The sequence below is a fragment of the Pararge aegeria genome, chromosome Z, assembly GCF_905163445.1.
Source record: "Pararge aegeria chromosome Z, ilParAegt1.1, whole genome shotgun sequence".
Classification (NCBI taxonomy): Eukaryota; Metazoa; Arthropoda; class Insecta; order Lepidoptera; family Nymphalidae; genus Pararge; species Pararge aegeria.
This window is the reverse complement of record NC_053208.1, coordinates 9,047,579-9,071,391: the sequence shown is the minus strand read 5'-3', so window position 1 is coordinate 9,071,391 and position 23,813 is coordinate 9,047,579. Positions and strand designations below refer to the sequence as shown.

General features: G+C 35.3%; 1 protein-coding gene across 3 annotated transcripts in view; it reads right to left on the bottom strand.

Moving 5' to 3' along the window:
• LOC120636554 (neural proliferation differentiation and control protein 1) overlaps positions 1–17,520 on the bottom strand; it is a 70,215-nt gene extending 52,695 nt beyond the window's left edge. For 2 of the 3 annotated variants that reach the window (XM_039908089.1, XM_039908090.1), the window contains exons 1-2: positions 15,540–15,606; positions 2,829–3,007 (exon numbers count right to left, since the gene is read on the bottom strand). In XM_039908089.1, the coding sequence (XP_039764023.1) occupies positions 2,829–3,007; positions 15,540–15,600 (240 nt within the window). In that variant the 5' untranslated portion in view covers positions 15,601–15,606. Of the gene's footprint in view, positions 1–2,828; positions 3,008–15,539; positions 15,607–17,460 lie in introns of those variants that run through there. The other variant, XM_039908091.1, reaches the window with a different exon arrangement.
• Positions 17,521–23,813: the final 6,293 nt, after the last annotated feature.

Sequence of the window (23,813 nt, the reverse complement as noted above, 5' to 3'; positions counted from 1 at the left end):
CTGAGCGTTCTACGTAATGTTCTCAAACAGTCCACCAATCCGCACTGGGCCAACGTGATGGACTACGGCCTTAACCCCTCTCATTATGGAAGGAGATCCGTCCCCTGTAGTGGGCCGCTAATAATTTCATATGATGATGATGACGACTAGCCAACTATAGGCCAAGGGTCTTAACAAAACAAGCTGGCCAAGATTGGATTAGCAGACTTCGCTCAGCTTTGAATTATCTTTTGGGGAAACTCTGTCAATGTGCAAAGTACATTTATATTACAAAAACGCTGTATAAGAATTCTCTTTAATAAAAGCAGAGAGGAATCGGTACGTCCAGTGTTCATAGAGAAAAGATTTTTAACTCTTACAGGTATAAACTTGCTGGAATTATGTATCTTGGTAAGAAACAACAGCCATCTATTTAAAAAAAATCGGAATTACGTACGCGACCAACAAGACAGAAGGATGCACTGCGTATGCCAGCCTGTAATATATACCGCAAAAGTACATAAATCATGGCGATACGAGTTTTTAACAAGCTGCCAGATAATATAAAATATCTCCCTATCTTCAAATTTAAAACAGTTTTAAAAAATTGGTTGCTTGCTAAAGCCTTAATTTACTCTTTAAATGAATTTTTCGATGACAGTTGACGTGGAGACGGTTCTGTGGATCTGTTTGGTTTTAATTTATTTGCCTCTAATTTTGTTTAAATATTAATAATCTTATACCTATATATATTTTGTCACTGATTTTATAATGTGGTTATACTTAGATTGTTTTTTAATTTTTAATTTTATACTTATTTAATAATATAATTGTACGCCCGGCTGTCGGTATACTGTTTTTAATACTTTTCTAGGCCTTGTCAACTGCCTTTCTATGTGTAAACAGTAAACAATAAAATTCTGTTCTATTCTTTTCTATTATATTCTGAGATCATTATGGAGAACTCTCAGGTATGCAGGTTTCCTCACGATGTTTTTCGTAATGTTAAAGCAAGTGATATTTTAATCAAAAACTAACGTAGCTGCAAAATGCGTTGCTCTGTTGCCATAAAGGGATGCCGAGGCTCTAACTACTATGCTACCACAGCCACAATCGGATGCCAGCAATTGCTTGGTTAATGGAAATAGGCCACTGTTAAATATTCCTTTCAATCTATCGGATGCGTCCGTGATGCAAATAAAGAAAAAACGAACAGATCTCTCCGAGATTATCCCAGTGGAAAAATACAGTGGTAAACGACGAATCAAATCAACTCGGTCACGATCATAAAACTTTGTCTAGCTTGACTACCTATATGCCTACATCTATCGTATCTGTTGTTCCAGAATTATAAGATGTGCCTCAACAACTTATCAAACACCTTGAAACTTGGTTATGATAATTAAACTTTTCCTAGCTGGAATACCTATATGCCTGCATCGACGCCACGTGCATATGACAATTAAAAGACAGTAGCTGTGCCTCAACAACATATCCAACGAATTCGCCAACTTGATGAAGATAAAAAAATATTCCTAGCTACACTACCTAAGTAAAAGGCATCTGCTGATCGACAGTTGTATAGCATAGAAGATGTCTCATATTATGAAAGGTTATTAATCAGGTCGAAGGATTAAATTAATTTTTAAAACCTTTTTTTTTAAAGGTGGTAAATAAGTAAATAGAAATAATATAGTTGTAATATTAGTAGTCTACTATGCCAACTTGAATACAAAGTATTATATAGTACTAGCGGACCCCAGCGCCATCTGTCGGGCTGATTTGTGAATCTAAACCATCCAGGGTGCCACCCAAATGCATCTCAAAAAATTCATTCAAATCGGTCCAGCCGTTTAGGAGGAGTTCAGTGACATACACACGCACATATATATATATATATATATATATATATATATAAGAAAGATATGTTTATTCTTGCCATTAGGAATCTCAAATGGTGATTAAACTTTGATTGCTGACGATGTAGCAATGTCCTCGACATTTTCTCTCAGTATTTATTAGTCATTGTATTTTCAATGCTAAATATTTTTTCTTTGGGTGATCCCTTTTGAAGCAGTTATTTGTACTTACTAACTACCTACATTTTTTATTTAACCTTTCTTTTATTTTCAACAAATTATAATATCTTGCGTTTCTAATAATATATTTCTGTTCTGTTGTGAAGATTTTATCCATACTGTTTGCTTTTAAGTAAACACAACACGTAATAAAAACGTTAATAAACCATAAGATAAAAAATGTTAGCTTACGTCCCGTCGCGCCATTTCCGACTTGAATAAATTTACAAAGTCCTACGTCGCTCAACAATTCTGCCAGTTCTTAAAAAAATGATAAGCCTTACAGTAGGTAATATCGGTAGTCGATAGTCGACGTTGACATTTAACTATACGTTTACTCTCCCGGCTGATACAACTTCCTACATTTTACCTACATTGCGTATGAATTTAACGAATCAATCGGACTACAATTAATATTGATTTAATATGTTACTATTGACAATTAAAATATAATTCAACTTCGAAGTTCAAACGCCCATGTCGCGTCCAGTAAATGGTGATGTCATCTAAGATGGCAGCGGGCTAACCTGTCAGGGGTATATTAAGCCTAAGCCCTAAACAGTTTCAAAGCGACATCGTACCGGAACGCTAAATCACTTGGACGCACGTCTTTGTAGATAGGGTAAGTAGCCACGGCCGCCGCCTCCGACGACACCAGACCAGGGAAAATTCAGAAATTATAAATACTCCAATTGTTCCTGTAATCACAAGCCCCCCGCACTCGCCTCTGCGCTAGGGAAGTCGTCAAGCCAGGTAGGCAAAAAAACTTACCCGGTCCAAAAAGGTATTCTTCAGAGGCCGTGGAATATGCAGCTTTTCATCGTAGCCGAGGTATTGAGGCACCATTACACGCGGGATGATGTACTCCATTAGGAATTCACGCGGAGGTATCATCGGGGCCCGTTGCCGCTGAGGCTCCTGCGGTAGCGGCGGTGGGGCATGTGTGACCGCTGCAAATAACAAATTGTTATCAGCCCGACGAAAAAAAGCAACCAGCTAATGAAGTAGCAGAGTTTTTTGTGACAGAGCTCGTCCGGGGATGTACCTACTACTACCATGTTTATTTCTGAAGGGCGCAGTTGCCGCTGTAATAACAGGCACATATGGCTATATATGGCTTTGGTCCATGCACGCCCTTAGAAATGTTAAGAAGTAGAGGACCTGCTATAACTTTAAGTAGGTTACCTAAGTAGTTACCAAGTAGATACTAAAATGGCGACTTTTGGTGGTGGTTACGATAGTGCAGTCCCGTTGTTGTAAAATTGTTTTTAAAAAACGTTGTAATAAAAAATAACATTAAAAAGTACGTTTAACAATGATTTACCCAATTTCAACACAATATTAGCCGGTGATGACATTATATATTCTCGGAAATTTGGACACTCTAATGGCAAAATGGCACGCTCCAGCTATATGTCTATAGTATCTTACAGCCGTTCCTTAACATTCCTTTTTCGTTGATAGCATTGACAAGTGATAGCCTTCTCTAGCTACCACTATCTATTGTTGTTACTTATCTTCGGACAGGCTATTGTTACTTTGTTTTGTCTCTAGACAGTGACCCGTGCCGCAGAGGTTAAATTAGGAAGAAAATAGAAAAACCGTGAAAGAATATTTGTACAATGGTGAATACGTATTAGAATCCACTGTGTGGCTTAGGAGTTAGGGGAGTTTAGGAGTTAGGGACAGACGCCGAGAAGCGACTTTGTTTTATACTATGTAGATTAATTGACGCTGTAATCTGTGAATCCGTAAATCAAATTTGATTGAAACAATGAAATATTATTTCCAAAGTACTGTGTATGTCAAATTTGGCACTTCAAATGGGGACCTTAACGCCGCAATGTGATTTGTTTTCATAGTAGGTATATAAAAAACCACTATGATTTATTTTATACATTGTCATAGATTTATGATTTATTTTACAGTTATGACTTCATTAGAAGCTGCGTTGATGAACTTAAATAATAAGTAGTCTATATTTAAATAGCTAACTGGTTTCTTTAAAATACTATAGTACTTCATATTTCTTTAGAATATAAGTTATTACAATGCAATAATGTAGTATCCAGTATTCATATAAAGTGTGCATTAGGGGAACGAATAGGGATCTTATCTACTGACCTAAAGTTTTTATGCTTATTTGTCCGTTAGTCTCGATATATTCAGTTTTATTGCAAACATAGCTTCAAACAAATATTGAGCAATCAATACAAATATAACTGCTACGTTAGGTAGATACCTAACTTCACTTGAGATAAAGAAACTTCCTCGTGGTCAAGGGGAACCTACGCTTCTTTAGTTAAATGCTAGGCAGAGTGAATTTAGAAAAAAACAATAATAATTATGACCGATCAATAAATAATAGATAAACAACGTTCTTGTTTCAAAATTATATCCTTTGATCTAAACTAACGTTGCGATTAAATTGTCTCGTATATTTATTAACTTTAGAAGTTAATGTACAGTTACAAAGTACACGTTGTTGTTTCCCTACAGATTCAATAAGGTAAGCGAGTCGTATGCACGACATTCGTTTAAATTTTTGAAGCTTATCACACAAATAACATATTTGAAAATATCAAAACAACTTGTATTGAACCAAATCGATTTTGTGTTTGAATATTCTTTTAACTTTGCAAATAAAACCAGTTTGATAGATCCACAACAATAATGTTTGAGCATCGTGCGGATTAAGATTTTGAAAAAGGAAACGCTGAAAATGTCAGCAAGCTATCTACGCTCTAAACCCCTCTTCTCATGAGGCAGAAGGCTAATGTCTAGTAGTTGGACATTGATAGGGTGAGGATGATAATGATGAAGGTAAAAGATCGAACTAAAACATAAATATTAGGGTAAGAGTAATAAGATTAGAGAGATAGAAGAGCAAAAAAACACGCAATGTACAGTCGCAAATAATCGTGAAATTGTAAAATTTGATGTTCGAAAAGAGACTGTAGTTTCTTGCCGTCTTCTCGTTTGGCAACGTTTTTTGGTATAGCCACTAAAAACAGACAGACTGCGTTCCAAAAGTGTTTGTTCGAAATTTAATTTAAATTCTAATAAGATTTACAAGTTATACCCGCTAACAAGCTTTGGAAAAGCGTGGTGTGTCTATATTTGTCACTCCTATGAGAGAAGAGGCCAGTACCACGTAAATATTAAATGGTCTGGCTATTATGAACTACTAACCCGCAACAAATTAGACGACCCAGTGAACTTCGCTCTACGTAAAATTGATTCGATTTGAACTATTCATAAGCGTTTATCAATTCGAACTACACCTATTTATACTAATCTTTGAATATTCATGACAATATTTTAAGGTTGCTTTGAAGCTCCGCTTCATCTCTAGGGAGACAGAATAATAATTATTGTGAAAATGCTGATGTTGGAAAAGATTAATTGCTGAGTTTCTTGCTAGCTTCCTCTCGGTAGAATCTGCCTTCCAAAACCGTGGCAGAGACAAAAAGGCTAAAAATTCAAAAAAGATTTATCAAAGAGTTCTAAGCTTTATTTTAAGTGTAGATAACTAGATAGATAAAGATATAAGCAAGTTAAGATTGCCCACGAACTTTATGTTGAGAGCGAGCTAACTTAATTTCACTAGAACTAATCAAATTAACTGGTGGAAGCCCGAGTATCTTGTTTTACAATACATAGTTATTACCAACTAGGACAGACATTTGTTGATAACTAACCACTTTATGTAACTGCGAAACCACTTAGGGCCTTCAAACTATTAAAAAGTTTTGGCGAGCTGTTTACCAACTTCGGCCCTGAATAGACAAAGTGCAAGAGATTGAACAAGCGTTTAATATTTTATTCAATGAATCCAACGTTTAACTTGATTGTTCGATATATTCGTTTATATAATAATTGAATTCTTTTTATATGGGCTATTACAAAGCGAATATTTTAATTATAATTTATTATATGGCTGCGGAATTATCAATATACTTAATCAAGCAGAGTTAAATTATGCTTGTGAGAATTAAACGAAAATAGTGACAATTTATTTAATAAATAAATCTGAATTGATAATAATTTAAACTTAGGTACTAAGCAAATTAACAATTAAAGCGGGAGAATAGAAATATTGAGTGGGAGAACTTTATAACCAGTGGGCGACTATAAAATCCGAAGCGGTAAATACAGTTTTCAGTGCTCCAAAAAAGTGTAGTTTTGGAGTCTCTGCTATTAATTAGGTATTTAAATATTAGGTATTTAGGTTTTGTTGGGTAATTAATTGAAGCCGTTCTAAAATTAGTTGTTGCGGTATTTTAGTAAGCCATATTAAGTTATAACGATACCTTTAATATATATTCATCATCGCTCATTTAAGATTTAGCTACTACTATCTGATTGGAAAAAAAATTTAACAGTTTTCATGGTGCGTAATCACTGAAGTAATATGCGTCATGTATTTCGGCTAGCATTCGTTACTTCAATTCGGAAAAATCGTTGGAATTTTATTCTTCTTTTTATGAAAACGTAACTAATTACGTAATTTAATAGCAAAAGTAAATTTCCTTTTTAATTTTGTATTAGTCTTAATAAGGTTTTATTCTTATGCTTTTTTATATGGTGTATCAATTGTAAAAAATCAAGACCATAAGTTAGGTTTAGATAGTGAGGTTAGTCCAAAGTAAATATTATCTTTATATAAAAACCGTCGCATAAAAGCTATACTATCAAAAATCAGCAATGCAGGACAACGTTTAATTAATTTCATTGCAAGCTTCAACGATGGTGCATTATCGATGCATCATAACCAATCAAGAATATACTAATTTTGGTCTAATGCAGCCTGCAGGTAAATTCACTTAACTGGCATCGAAAATCAAATTTTCCACTCAGCTTATTAGTACTCTACTAAAATGGAAATTAGCACTGGCACGCTTAAGGTACGGAACCCTAAAACGTATTATGAGTAGGTATAAGTGTTACGTATTAAATAAATAAATAAATATATTACAACAATACACACGTCGCCATCTAGGCCCAAAGTAAGCGTAGCTTGTGTTATGGGTACTAAGATGACTGTTGAATATTTTTATAAATAAAATACATAAATACTTAGAATATACATATAAACACCCAGACACTGAAAAATATTCATGCTCATCACACGAACATTTTCCAGTTGTGGGAATCGAACCCACGGCCTTGGACTCAGAAAGCAGGATCGCTGCAAACTGCGCCAATCGGCCGTATTCACGTATCTCTTCTTTAAAGTGAAATGAAAATCAAAATAATAATACTAATATACCATGCACGGCTCTTAGAGGCAGATTAGGATTTGCCTACACAATACACTGCTGGCTTTGCGAGAAATAAATTCAATGCAGTTAAAGGTCACATTCACTGTTAAAAGCCGTGCTTTGAACGATTTCAACTTATTGTGCTATGTGTCGCAACGTCAATTTCGCTGAAGGGGAAATGAAACGTTCATCTGCTAGTATTTTTTACTAGCGGCGACCCGCTTACAGTTATTAATATATGCATTTACCTAAACAACATTACTAAACTATATTTGTGAGCTCAGGAACTTCATAATCTTGTTCTTCCGGCAATATTCTACCACAAAACAGCAAAACGCCGTTAACATTGGCATCCTCATGTGGTTGACATGAATTCTACACGTACGAAGCGTATTTTTATTGTGAAAATCAATGAGGATGTACCATATAATGAAAAGAAAAAAAATGAAACGTGAAGTAGGACTCTATATGACAGACTGATAGTATCCAATTCCACTCCAATGAGCAACTTAAACTATAGAAAATAAAATATTATTTTCATGTTTATTCCTCATGATATATATTAGGTGTTTATATTTATTTGTTTTATTATACAAACGACTAAAATTTAGGATTCTTTGCATCCTGAAACTGTTAGCGTGTAGATCTCAGAATAATGAGAGCTACGGATCTCAGAGCGTGAGTAAGTTCAATTTAAAGAATGGAATGTAAACTGCATTGCCAATAAAATAGAAGCATCAGATATTATACATAGCTCAGAGTACTAGATATTTGAACAAGCATTTTATGTTTAAAATGCTTGTTCAAATATCTAGTACTCTGACACTACGTATAATTTAGTCATCACACTGTAGCCGTTTCATCTTCACATCAACCCATTACAGTCCCACTACCGAGCACGGTTCTCCTCCCACAATGAGAAGGGATTAAAGCCGTAGTCCACCACGCTGACCCAGTGCGGATTGGTGGACTCCACACACCTTTTAGAACATTATGTGGAACTCTCAGGCATGCAGGTTACCTCACGATGTTTTCCTTCACCGTTGAAACAAGCGATATTTTAATAACTTATAACGTATATAACTTAGAAAAGTTAGAGGTTGGGCTGGGATTCGAATTAGGCCCCAAAATAGTGAAGTCGAGCTCCTACGTAATCACCGCTTATGTAGGTGTTTGAGATATATTAATTAATGAAATATATAGATCTTCAATTGCAACATATTTATGTCATTGATCATATAAATTTTTAGGTACCCATATTATTTTGTAACTATTAACTAACAGATTTTTTGGTATTTAAAATGTCGAGAATATGGTTATAAAAATGTAATAGAAAAACTGAAACAAGAAAAAACCAATTTCAATTCGGCCGTCGAATGAATGCGTTGGTGGCAGGTCGTGATAGAATGAACGATGTAAGTTAGGAGTGGTGTTGCATAACGATGTTTTTTTATAATAAAAATAGAACAAGCAGTTGATGTTAGCTGTTAAACTATCGCCTATGAACAGAAATACACTTGGCAGGGCCTGGAAGGATTACATCCTTCAAGTGCCGCCCTGTTTCCTGAGACATTAATGTGAGGCGTAAGTGCTAAGCCTAATGTACCTAAGTATAGTTTACATAGGCTACCACACCCTTAAGACCGGAAAACAGCGATGTTGCTTGGCGACAGAAATAAGCATGGGGTAAACGCTGTAAAAAGCCTATAAAAATATATTTATAATATGTACAAATGATTATATCATTCGAACATTATCATTATCGACGGCCGAGTGGCTCAGTGGGCAGCGACCCTTCTTTCTGAGTCCAAGGTCGTGGGTTCGATTACCACAACTGGAAAATGTTTGTGTGATGAACATGAATGTTTTTCAGTGTCTGGGTGTTAATCTGTATATTATAAGTATTAATGTTTATTATATTCATAAAAAATAAAAAAATATTCATCAGCTATCTTAGTACCCATAACACAAGCTACGCTTACTTTGGGGCTAGATGACGATGTGTGTAATGTCGTAGTATATTTATTTATTTATTTTATGTATGAAAGTATGTTTGTTTGTTTGTTTGTCTTTTAGTCTGTTTTTGTCTGAAGCAAACTTTTAATAGTAGCACATCCTTTTGTGACAGCTCGTCCGGGGATGTACTATCGCCATGCTTACTTCTGCCGCTTAGCAGAATATACATAAATACTTATAATATATAGATAAACACCCAGACACTGAAAAACATTCATGTTTGTCACAAAAATATTGTCCAGTTGTGGGAATCGAACCCACGGCCTTGGACTCAGAAAGCAGGGTCGCTGCCCACTGCGCCAATCGGCCGGCAATAAAATTAATATTGACGTTTCTGTGGTATTATTATCACTATAGTGAGATTCATGATTAACCTGACACGGCAGTGAAGTAAATAGTGCCCATACCATCCGTGTCAGGGTCGCGTGTGCGATTTCAGCTCGTGACGAGAAATCGAATGCCGGTGTAAACAAATTGTTTTATTGTGTCAATGGCCTAAACGTTTTATTAAGCCCTTTTATGGCATCCAAAGTAGCGCTATCAGTAGCTTGATTAGAGTTTATGTTAGCGTTGTTTATTGTAGCAACCAACTGATAGTATTCTGAGTTTTGTCAAAGCAGCCTATGATTTTGTACACAAAGATCGTTACTTACATCAAGGAATATCTTGTGTGTATATGTGTACGTATGTACGTGAATTTAAGTTAACGTAGTCTTTTGTTTGTTAAGGTGTACCTTTATTTACCTCGGACGGCCCGTTAACGAAGAAAAATAAAGTGCGATTTAGTACGCCATTTTTTTAAGTTTTAAAATAGATGGCATGTATAAAATCTTATATATTAATCTAAATCATCTAAACAAATAAGTATTATAAGAGACCAATATCGTTTTAAGTGTCTTGTTTCAGAAATGTAAGCTTTCAACATTTTACTTGTGATGCCATCAATGAATAATTATTAAAACTCACAATAAACGCATTAGTTGCCTTTAACTTTAATTTGTTGAATTAAAAATATTCTTAGTTTTCGAATAATGAGCTATACGTAAAAATAAAGTGCAGTTTAGTGCACTTTACATTATTGTAAAATTGATGGTTTCATAAGTAAATTTAAAATCAAGATGAACAAGGCTTAGGATATTTTTCTAATCTTTTTGTACTACTACTTTTGGGCACGGACGGAGTACATTAGTGATAAGTGGCACATAAGTATGAACATAAACGAGTGCAAAATTCAAAAAAAGGTATGCATAGTGATGCGATATATATATATATATATATATATATATATATATATACCAATATTATATTGATCACGGTCCTGGGTTTAATCCCGGGTCAGGCCTTGTTGCCTTTGCGGCTGCGTGCGTCTTAGCAGGCACTCCCCCCTGGGAGCTGGAAGCGGAGGTGCTCGCTGAGACGCACCGCGTTAGAATAGAAAGACAGGCGAGAGGGGAACGATTGGCTCTCGAAGAAGTTGGCCGGGTGCAGCGGATGGCTACCCGGAGGATGCGGGACCGCTGGAAAGCGAGTCTGGAGGCCCGGTCCTCGGCCAGTGGATTCAGCGGAAGCATGGTTCACCCTCCATCCGGCTCGTGCAGATTATACATGTATACTGGGAAGTATACAACGGGTTCCCCGGACGTTCAATAGGTAAAGCCAACATGCCGTGGTGATTTTTAGTTCGGGTAAACGAGTCCCACATAACCTCTTTCCTGCCCAAGAAGAAGGTAGCCAAAAACTTTTCCACCACGACAAAAAAAAAAGGCCTAAAATTCCCCAGTCCACAGTTAAGGTATTGGCGGTTTCAACTCCTTTGCCTCGGAGAGTACGTTAAGCCGTCGGTCACGGTTATGATCACTAACTTGTGATTAAAGCCGTTAACGCCCATCAACCCACAAGGTCTAAATGAGGAGACCTGGGCCCAGCTGGTGGGCATTGCTCCGCTGAGAAATCATCCCGATTTATTATTATTAAAAAGTTTGAAACATCTGTGAAATATTGTTTAACAGAGTTCAACATATTTCGCGTTCTCGCTCTAAAACTTCTAAAAATCTCTCCTATAAGAGAGAAGATGCCCTTGCCCAGCAATGAGAAGTTGATGAACTGCGGATAGTGATGTTATTTTTGATTCTTTAAAGTTGAATAAATTTATTGGAGTTAACAATCAATGTTGTTTACATTATATTAATCGTAGATAGTATCTATTACGTCACACTTATATGAAGAACATAATTAAATGTGGTGTTTATTAAACGTGTGATTTTTATAATACCGGCGTAGAAACGAATTATTTTTTGAACCTTATCTTTAGGATTTTATACGGAATACGAGTTAAAATTTGTAGTAGCTTGATATTTATAATATACGTTTCTTTTGTATAGTGCATACGGAGCGATGGAAATAGGACTCAACATGAACCTATTACCTTGGAATTCCTTAGAGGACCATATCGTTATTTGTTATTTTTTTTATGAGGACACACAATAAATAGCCTAAGCCGAAACCAATAAATATAAGTGATTTCATACAAGTCCTCAGAATGTTCTGAAAACCGTTTTTTTTTTATTATATTAGTTGTCGGATCAAACAAATGACCCACCGACAGATGTAGGTGGAAAAACACGCCTAGCGCCTATAAACATAGCTGTACTATACTCCTACCAAATGCATAAGCCTGAAGCGTAGCTGTGTTAACCCTCAGGTGCCTGAATTTACACCGGCAACACCGTTATGCTGCTTGGCGGCAAAATGAGAATGGTGGTAGTACTTTCGTGGACGAGCTCTGTAACAAAAGCTCTATTGTTCTAAAAGGTGGAAAGTGGATCTTTAAGCACGAAGCGTTCTTCCTAGAACGTCATCGGTAAAACCATTGCAGGATTTTTCGACTAAAAAGGTAATTCGAAGCACAATCTGGTAAGAGAAGAAACAACTTCATTCCGGTGGTATTAGTGGTGCAAACGAAGAGTTTCGAGTGCTTGCGTTAGGAGAACGTGTAAGCTGGCACGGATTCCAATCAATTTTGCTACAATTCTAATCCATCCAATAAGAACCCTACCTCGTAATCATTTATGGATGTGGGGATAGATAGGTCTTTAAGATAGCTTAAACATATGCATACTAATATTTTTTTTACCTATGTTCGGCTTAATCGTTGAAACGAGCTTGATTGATGAAATTTGGCAAATGTAGCTTGCACTCTCGAGATGGACATAGAATAATATTTATCCTGGAAAATCTGCTAAGAATAAGGCCTACCCGCTAAAAAAATTGCATTTTTTACCTATGCATGGCTTGACCGCTTAACTTGTTTTGGTGAAATTGCGCATTGAATTTGCATTCCGAAGACGGCCATATATATATTTTATCCCGGGAAAATAATTGAGATTCCTGCGTGATTTTCACAAACCCAAAATAAATGCGGACGAAGTCGCGAGCACCAGCAAATTTATAATATAAAACGGAAAATATTTAGTTACATAAAATAACGTAAAACTACATTTAATTTTGGCACAGCAAGCTTGTTCCTATTGACTACGTAAGAGATATGAAGCAGTTAAATTTTTGTTGTGAACTAAGTCCAAGCATACTTCCATGCCCAGAGAGGTATGCCTGACCTTTTTGTAGTTTGTATTATAACTGAGTATCAGCGGAAAATGCAAAAACCTACAAAAAAAACAGTTCGGTCATCTCTATTACAGCAAAATAAAACTTCACAACAAACTTCTTCTTGCACTTCTTTCCACCGCGCTAATGGAAAGTAATAAGACCTACTTTAAAAATCGAGACTATACCAAGGTACTGGGCAGCTCAAACAGTGCGAAAGCTTGTAATTTTATCTGATAAGTAGAGTTAATGGAGGATAGATTTCGTAGTACATAAGTTCTTTAGTTTGTAAATATTTTGTTTTGTTAAATGCGAATGAATTAATGTATGAACGAATACACTTTTACTATACGCAACTAAAGAAAACAGAAAAGTAATCACAACACAGCGAATTAAAAAAAGGAAACACGGGAAATAACGATAATAAGATAAGATATGGATATCACAGCAACAAAAAGACAAAGAGAGATACCTATATTATATTAAATTACATATTCCGATGTGGAATGGTGGAGGGACTGGCTGAAAACCAGTGCTTTATCTTGAGTGTTCCTACAACTACGCTTAAATCGCATATCATCGTTAATTTTAAAAATAAAATTTCTTTTTTTGATTTTTTGAAATAATAGATGTAAAAGAATTTAATTTCCTATCCTCTTGTTTTGCGTTGAAATACCCCATCCAATTATATCTACCTAATTATTCCTAAGTACAGGTAGCTACTTAGTACATATAAAAAAAAAATCTGCTACTTTAATATCGACATATGTGTCGAAATCCAATACAAATATTTGTTAATTTTTGTCTGTTTGCCTGACGGGCTTTCGCATCACAATCTTCTGTACTGATTTGATTGCATTTATACATAGTTATGTGTAATAAGCGAGAACGATGGACATTAGGGTCCCAGGATGCGAAACCGCGCTGGAAAGCTCTGTGTTGGTAGACCGGTGAAGTGGACAGACAACATAAAACGAGTCGCAAGATACCAGCACAACACCGTAATACTGGATTTCCGCTACAAAAGAGTTGAGATGGCTTTTTAATCTAAGCCGATGAATGGGACTTTAAGACAATTGCTTTTATATTTAATAATAACCATACACTTTGTAAAACATAGGTAGGTAAAACTTTCCCATCCAAACTTATATCCCCTCTTCGGAGGTGGAGGATTAAAAAAGTTGTTAGTCGTAATTTATTTAAAATATACATATTTTAGTGTCGAAAAAAGGTTTTTTTTAAAACAGGAATTTAATACAATATTACAACCCCCCTTTTACCTCTTTAGGGTAACATTTTAATGATACCCTTTCTTGGCTTATAAGAAAGGGAACCTACCATTTAAATTTAAATATTTCTAGCTTTAAAAAAAATGGAACTCAGTCATTGGATCCCCATTTTACTAAATACCATACTAATAAGTAGGTACCTACCCTATGTTACTTCCTGTGTAATCTGTAATCTGCCTATTAAGTTCCGTAAAAATCGTACCAGCCGTTTCGAAAAACGGTTTTGCGTGCTATGCCTATTTCTAGGCCTATTTGTAAAATTGTTAAAATTGTTTCTATTTGTTTCAAAAAATACCGTAAATAATTTTTATACATTTAATACAAAGCTGTTTAATATTAAACAGTATTTTAGTATTAAAAGCAGAAACTTCAGTTTCATTTATATTTCTATGTATATAAAATTTAAGTAGATAATTAAATTAATAGAGTAAAATTTATGTAACCCTATACATATTTTTGGGTCAAAAAATATTGCAGGATATTATTAAGAAAGAATAACAATACTCTCAACATATTGTTTGCTTGGGATCAACTGGAATTTACTGTTTACGTTTCTAGATTTTCTAAAATATCACGATCTTTTACGTTGATTGGATTTTCGATTAATAAACTTGTTGCTTGATTAATGCGCTCTTTCTTAAAAGTACTTCATTAGAAGTGGCAATTAAAAACATAACTTCGTTACTCTTGCATCTCCAAATAAACACAGTTTTAAGTGCTGAAGTTATCAAACGTTATGATAAAACATTCATTCCTGTCTTAATAACTTGAGAGATAATAAAATTTAAACTGTCCTACATCAACATAACATTAGTTCAGCGCTTGACCAGGACACCGCGGCCTATAACATTAGAACCTGCTCTTAAATGATAACTATGTAATGCGAAACCTGCGAAAATCTAACTACTTATGAGGAAAGAAATTCACAAATGGAATACAATACATCTGAAATAAACCCTGAAACCGTATACGTTCCGCCGTGGCTTATAAGAATAATGAATTCACACACAAAAACAAAAAAACAAGCGTTAAAACATTTAGGCCAACAAGTCAAACAAGAATTCCTATTTTATTAAAAAAGTAAAAAATATAATTTTAAATGCAAAAAAAAAAAGCGGCGAAAATTAAACCTGCTGGAATGAATGACACAAGTGTAACAGGTGTCAGCCGCTCGATCAACCGACGGCATTAAAAAATATGGAAGTATTTCTCGCTAGTAAACATTTGATTTAATTTTTAATCGCGCAGCGCAAGCTGGATTTCTTCCGAATTCGCAAAAAAATTTGCTCTCATGAAAAAAGTTTTCTCACCTGGTGGGCGGGCTACAGCGCACGCGAGCGCCGTAGCAAGTAGGGCCAGTAACGTTTGCATGCTTCGGCGTCTTGAGCACAAAGTGACAATGTTTACTGCTTTATTCCGCGAGTCCTGCCGCGCACTCGCGCAACGATCGATACCCGCCCACATGATAAACGCTTCCCATCCTAAAAAACGGCACATCTCCCGTTCTAACAAACATCGATATCTTAAACACATCGAAATAGGGACCATTTTAAAAACATACTCCCTTTTTACCGTGAACCAGATACGGGAGTGTGCATCCGATCTACAAGTTGTTCAGTATTCGCAACCTACTAGATTGTGCTTTAAGGTTCAAAGTGTAGACTCTAGGAAATCAGATTTGCTGACGCTCTGAATGAAATTGTACTCCTCGGATGACGTTTCGTATCCATGGGCAACTTGAGATAAAATTTAATCTGGAAAGTGTAACTTAACTATATCATTTGGAATGTCAGCTGCACTTTTAATTCTAGTTTAGGGTTACAATTTCAGATTGGAAAATGAGGGAAAATATTTTTTCCCTGTTATGGTTTAGTAGCAGATTATATTATCGAGTAACTTTAAATTAAAACTAACATTGTATGATTAAATTGATGCAAGACCTAAAAATATGCAAGACATAAACAAAAGAATTTTTAATCATATATTTTACTGGAGGAACACCGCGACTTCGTCCGCGTATGAATCATAATCATCGTGGCTAGCTATGTACCTACCTACTAATATTTTACGTTGTACTTTGGATGATGCATACATACATACATCCATCCTCACAAACTTTCGCATTAATAATATTAGTAGGATACGCATGCATTCGATCGTTGTCCCATATGTCTTGCGACATACAGTTATTTGTGAAGAGTTATGTGCTTTATCTCCGACAATATGTATCACATCCTTATTAAGATAAGACCATACATGCTTGACAGTATACAGTTTCAAATGAAAAAAGAATTGTTAAAATCGGTTCAAATTTAACGGAACTATGAAGTAAAATTGATAAAAAATTTCATCTCATTTCCCGGAGGAAACTCATTGTTTATCGGGATAAAAAGTATCCTATATGTTGACCCGTAATATTAACTGCCACTATAACAAGGAGCTATAATATCTATAACCCTTCAGTAGTTTTCACGTGATGCCCGGACAGACAGACAGACAGACAGACAAAAAATAAATAAAAATCCGTTTTGGACTCAGTATCGATTATAAAGCATCCCCGGTCAAAATTTTCAAAATATAATAAATGTACAGAAATCTTACAGTTACAGTTTTATTATAAGAATAGATAGATTGATATCAAAAGACAAAGTAATAAAATAAGTTAAAAAATAATTAATTACATACAAATGTATTAGGCAGTCTTGCAGCTAAGTTTTCATTAAGTCGATACTAACTCATTTTAGAATGGAATCATCATCAGCTCATCAACCAGTTACTAGCCCGGCACGGGTACAATGAGAAGGGGTTAAGGCCGTAGAATTAAATATTTTCGCATAAACAAGCCAGCTGTTCCGCTTTCATCTCATACAAGATAGAACAATGATTTTTAAATTGTAAAATGATGTTGGAAAAGAGCAACTGCTGACTTTCTTGCCGGCTTCTGCTCGATAGAATCTGCCTTCCGAACCGGTGTGACTTGACGTTTCAAAAGTGCTTGTATTAGGCCAACTTAAATAGAATGAATTTAGAATAAAAAAATATATGATAAGATAACGGTACTCTGAACGCCATTCCAAATATACAATGACGATTGAGCATTAAATGATTTTGCTAACAAATTGCTACCTACCTATATTCAGATTTATAGAAGGCTCACTATAGCTGTTATGGAATAGTGTAAAGCCACAAGGGGCTTAAATATTATGTAGGTAGTATCTACTATGTACATACCAACTTGCCTAAGTCAGGGTATCCTGAAATTGCGGGATTACGCTGCAAAAGTTCCACAACACACCCGCTAATTGACAAAGGTAGAACGCTACTAAGACCTTAACTGCGACACAAGAGTCCCTATTTAGTCGTCACGCAAAGAGCATACATAACAACCTTTCCTTTGTATAAACGATTATTATAGTTCAAATGATATATTAGGTAGGTAATATTTGATATAATCATCATCATCATATTAACCGATAAACGTCCACTACTGAACTTAGGTATTTTGTAGGGAGTTCCAATTCCACGGTTTTGTGCCACTTGTGTCCATGTAGATGCGCTTATGTCGTCTGTCCACCTCGCTGGGGGTCGACAAATTTTGCACTTAACAGTGCGAAGTTGCTATTCCAGAATCTAGGAATCCCAACGTCCAACCGTCCATTGCCACTTCAGCTTCGCGACTCGTTGAGCTCTGTCGATAACTCGGTGTACGAAACTGAAAGATTTATTAATATGATAATAAAAATTACATTAAAATTTAAATACCCCCTACACAATAATTGGATTCCGATCATAATCAACCGAACATAAAAGTCTCACACCTATTCATTGACAACATTCTAATGAGACTAAACTCGCGATATCAGTTACTGAGGGGCTGCTTGTATGTATTGTTGTTTTGTCCAGTCATTTTACACGATGAAAAAAAGTTACTAAACGATTTTTGGAACATACCAGTAGGGACTCCTTTCCTAGTATATAGTAGGAGACTCGATATCTCCTAAATCTAAACTAAAAACAATTACTCATTGTAAAGTCAATATCTCCTGAGAATGCTCCGGTTTCGGAGCGAAACGTGCGTAGATGGTAAATTGCCGAAGATCTGTTTGGTGTGGTACTCCACAGGGTTGAAGAAATTATGAATTACACCACACAGATTCTCCTGCTTTTCGCGGAGTATAGCAAATTAAGCTTAATTTTCATAATATATCATCGATTTCCGCAAAGTAACGTCTGCTTCTATCCAATAACCAAAACTGTAATTATTTTCATTTTTATGTTTCTCAGTATCTTGGCCGCACAACACACTGAAAATATTGAATGAATTCAAATAAAACTTACTACGAGGAATACATTGGATACTTTATATCCCGATATTCAGATCAGTTCCTTTGGGAGAGTGGATGAAAGTGTTTAAGAATTTATCACCCTAACTCGATTAAATATGAACGATTTCAATTACCTTTTTGTAATGGATAGGTTGTAGTATCAATTTAGTTTTACCAAAATTTAGTGTAAATCTGATTAAAATGTCTGAAGAGAACAGAACTCCTCAGCGGACAGCAAAAACACCCCTCCCTCAAGGATTATCGATACGGAATACGTAGTGTGTCTGTTACTTAATATCATAGGTTTGCAAATTTGGCACTACTAGACGATTGAAAAAGCTTTAGATTAGGTATCTGATTTATTTTTTTAGCTTTTTAGTACCTTTTTATAAGGGCAAAGGAGATGTCAGGGACTGCAATAACTACAGAGCCATAAAATTTATGTCGCATACGTTCAAAAATTGGGAAAGAATACTTAATAATAGAACAATAAACATCGTTGAGTTAACTCCCAATCAGTGCGGTCTTGTCACGGGCAAAGGCTCTTATCTGACACTGTTGCAGGGCTACAAAGCCAATTAAATCTCTGGATAAAATCATTGGAAGAGAATGATCTAAGAATCAGCCGAGGAAAAACTGAGCACATGTCCTGCATATTCGATGGTACAACCGACGACACCCAAATTAAATTGTATATTAATAATACTTACTCGTATTGCCACAGTAAAACAATTCAAATACCTCGGATCGATAATAAGCAACGATACTAAAATTGACGATGACGTGACTTATCGTACTACAGCTGGCTGGAGTAAGTGGAGACAGCTCACAGGCGTAAAGTGTGACAGAAGAATGCCCCTAAAGTTCAAAGGGAAACTATACAAAACTGCAATCAGCCCTGCCATACTGTATGGTTTGGAATGCAGGGCCGCTACCAAAAAGCACAGCACAAAGTTACACACCAATGAGATACGCATTTTACGCTGGTCAACGGGCGTCACCCGCCACGACAAAATCAAGGTTTATGTTAGAGGAAGCGTGGGCGCGGCCGACCCCACGCCACCTGGTTAACGACACGACGGTCCACAATTACCTGAAGCTAAACAACATTAACGCGGAAACCACTCAAAACCGCCTTGAATGGAGGAAACGAGGAGAGCCGACCCCAGATAATGCGAAAAGGCGTAGACAGATGATGATTAGGTATCTGATTTATTGAGTAAGGTTGTAGATATGTAGCTGCGTCCCGTAATTTGCGCGGGGAAAGCTTCAGTGTAATGCTAATTCGCTATAACATTAAACAAGCATTTAAAAAGTAATAGCATTAATAATCCTTTTAAAATCCCTTAGACTTTATACGTTTTTCATTTTTTATCATACTGGTTTTATTTATTTTTTATCATATTGGTACAACCCTGAAAATAACAAATTATGTGCATACTTACCTCCCTAGTGATTGGCTGCATGAACTATGCCAATGTGTGTGTTGTTGGTTATTCTTTTATTTTGTGAACTAGTTGGGGGAATAAGCCCCTCCACGCTCACTAGGTCTCGGTAGTGCCACCTATTGTGGGGTATTTTACCTCTCTAATATGGTTTAAGGTGAACACTTTGGAGCTAAAGGAATACCTTACTCCTTGATGTCCACCGTTGAGGGTTTGGTTGAGTTTAAGTATTGAGTAAGTTACTTTTAATTCCACTGCAATGTCTTGTCGATCTCTCTTTCGGTCAGTGAAGGTGCAGTCTAAGATGGTAGTGGGCTAACCTGTTAGTGATATGGCAGTTACATGCTACAATGCTACATCCCTCATCAATTTCGCGACACTGCACCGAAACGCCTAATCGCTTAAAGACACCGTCTTTGTCCTGGGGTGGTTACTAGCAACGGCTCAGGCCTTCACTAGGGCAGACCAGGGAAAATTCAGAAATTAAATTCCCATTTTGCCGGGGATGGTACTTTGTTTTGTACGAATGGGATAATGGCATTGCCCTCCATTATTACCTGGAGATGCTACCGTCACATTGTTTTGTCTCCAATTGATTGATGATATTTTGGCGTTGTAAGTGCAATCTGAATGGGTCTGAATGGCATGGTTGCCGGTGTAACGTCTCAAGTTATGGACACAGCATCCTTGCATTCCTCGCGAAGTATTCTTCTGTTTATAGCAAATGATCTACCACTAAGGTACCATAAAATTTAGTCCGTCAATTGTAATTATAAAAAAATTCAAAACTATATACCTAGTTCTAGAGGTACTCAAATCAATAATATATATTAGAGAATTCATAGAAATCAGTGTCTAGTTACGATAGATAAGGTGCTAGGATTGTGTATCATCTAACGGTGATCATGAGATTAAAAAAGATAAAAACAGGATTCAAATAAAAATGCTAACTTTGAGTACTTAAGTTTAATTTATATTACATGTAACTCTCCATATTATGTTTATTTATAATTCTATATACTATATATTGTTGTAAACATCTCATAGTTTAGATTAGTTTTCTCACGAAGTCTTTTTTAGTTTAGTTGGACCCATCCGCGTAAGCTTTAATGGACTGAACTTTTTTAGTTCCCCGTGAGTACATATATATCACATACTGTTATGTATAATAGTTATTCGTAGGTATATTGCATTTAAGTATAAATTAAATTTAGTCTCACTTTACACTTAAGTACTCATACATTTTAAGTACACCCTGATTTTTGTGTCTCATTGAATTAAAACGTATTTCTATACAGCAGGCACCTCTCGTAAGTACAAGATTTTTAAGGAAACAGTTAAAACATTTGAACACATGTCATCGTATCTGCCAGATATGTATTGTAAACATTTGCGATCACAGTTATCGAAAAGAAGACAAACTTTGATTTATATACCTACCTACTAGATCCGCAGTCCATACAAAATCTAAGAGAAAAAGGGAATATTCTTGTTGATATAGAAATCTGTTGTGGTAAATAATATTCAAAACAAGGTTATACCTATTATAAAAGATATTCCGCCACTTTTATTGCTTTTCCTGATTTTTCCACAAGCAAAGGACACCTACAGACGACTGACTGCGTACAGTGGGATGCATTTAGGGTATGCACAAGGTATGAAACTTAAAATACGTAGTATTTTTATAACCTTTAGGGTAGGCTTTTTATAACCTTTACAATGCCTATCCTTCACGCCACTGACTGCGTATACATTATATTATTGACTGATGCTTGGTTACCACCACAAGATTTAAAAAGCAAATCATAATTAGAAGTCGGCATATAACTTAACGGTTTCTGTCTACACACTAAAGCCGCCGGACCGCTGCCTAGGATCGGCGGCTTCAATTCACAAATTACAAGCATACCAAGTTAAAAATGTTCGCCTTTCATCTAAGCGATTAAATTCGTCAAGAAGTAGAAGAAAGCTGCAACGGCGCGGGCCGCCGGCAAGACTTTCTGAAAATAAAGCCGCCGACACAAAAACTTCGGGCACGCTGCTTTGGTGCGTAGATAATACTTTTACAAGTTATTACTATTCTATTTTGTGCGCATACAGTTGACGTTTCGTCATATTATCCTGTAATATATGTGTGTATGAAATAAAAATTTTTTATACAATATAATACGGGCAAAAAACAAACAACTTGAATGGTATTGTACTATAATACTATGCTTTTTTTTTCTTCTGGCTTTACACAGATGAGCCAATGTCTATACTATTCTTTGTGTTAATTGGGATGATAATTTTGACAGCTCATAGTAGGGATGAGGTGTCGTATAATCGGAAATGTATAATCGACAATTTCGAATTTACGATTATACGACACCTTATATATAATTATTATAATAAGTCAAATTATAAGTTAAAATACAAAACATTTAACATTTCATTCACTTTTTGATAAAATTATTCCCATCTATGAATTATACATGCAAAACGACTTGAAATATTCATGTATAATTATTTATAATTATCTATAAACAAAAATATTTTGCTAAATAAGAAACTATTTTAGTTGTAACAGTATTTTATAACAAATAATTGCATTTTTCTTCAATATTAACAAAATACCTAAACATAGTAAAGCAATTGTGTTAATTGAATGTTCGGTTAATTTTATTCTGAAACCGATTTTCAATAGTCTGTGATAGTTTGTTACGATTGGCATGTACTAAGTTGGCCCATAAATTAAGTACGACATTATCTGTATTTCAATCAATCGGTAAAAATACGAAACTTGACGGGCGGGGCGGGAAGTGGCAAAATTATATCCTAAATTACACAAATCGTAAAAACAATGAATAAATAATACGTCATTGTTCTTATGATAGAACTAATATAACGTAAAAGTGATTTTAACATGACAAGACACCAGTAGTCTTTTAAGAGGCGATTAATCGCTAATTACTCATAGACACAAGTGTCTTAAACTATTCAGAAATTTCATTTATGCCGTGTTTTAAATCGCCGGCGTATTATTTCGTTTTGTACTGCAACAAGTCGATTGACGTAGTTTTAATTATTTATCAACAACATATTAACAATTACCGGCCCACTACAGGTGGTAAGAGCGCAATGTTTTCTGCAAAACCGGCAGGCTACGCGAACACGTGATCTGGGCACAAAAACCGAAAAGAAATCTCTCCCGTGCCACAATCTTAAAAGATCTTTGAACACATAGGGCGCTGGGGTTACGTAGGTAGTTGACCTAACATTTTCTGATATTACAAAATCTCGAGAAATAATATTTTTGCACAATAATATCATAAATACAATCAAAAGAAATCATTTCAGTTTTGAATGTCTTAGAAATAGAGCTTTTCTAGATAATACATAAAAAAAAAAGTTTTTATTTTTATTACAAAAAAATTATTTAAATGAACGTATTTAAGTATTTTTACACTATTATGATATTATTCTAATCTGTACATTGCTTACTGATTATTCAAATAGTTGTTTTCATTCAAATTAGACTTACAAATAGAAGAAGATAGAGGTTTTATCTTTTTTTTAATAAAACAGTCAGATATGGCATATGTAGAAATCACACAGTATAATATACATATTTATTTAACTGCTTATAAATGATGAAAGAACATGGAGGCAAACCAAAACCTGTGTGAATAAGAAATGATTCTTTACTTTTTGTTAATTTCTGCTACGTAATTTTCAATTTAAAAATTATTAATCTTACTATTTGTATAACATCTAATAATGTCAAAACACATAAAACAGAAATCAATGGTAAATAAATATAAAAGAGCGCATA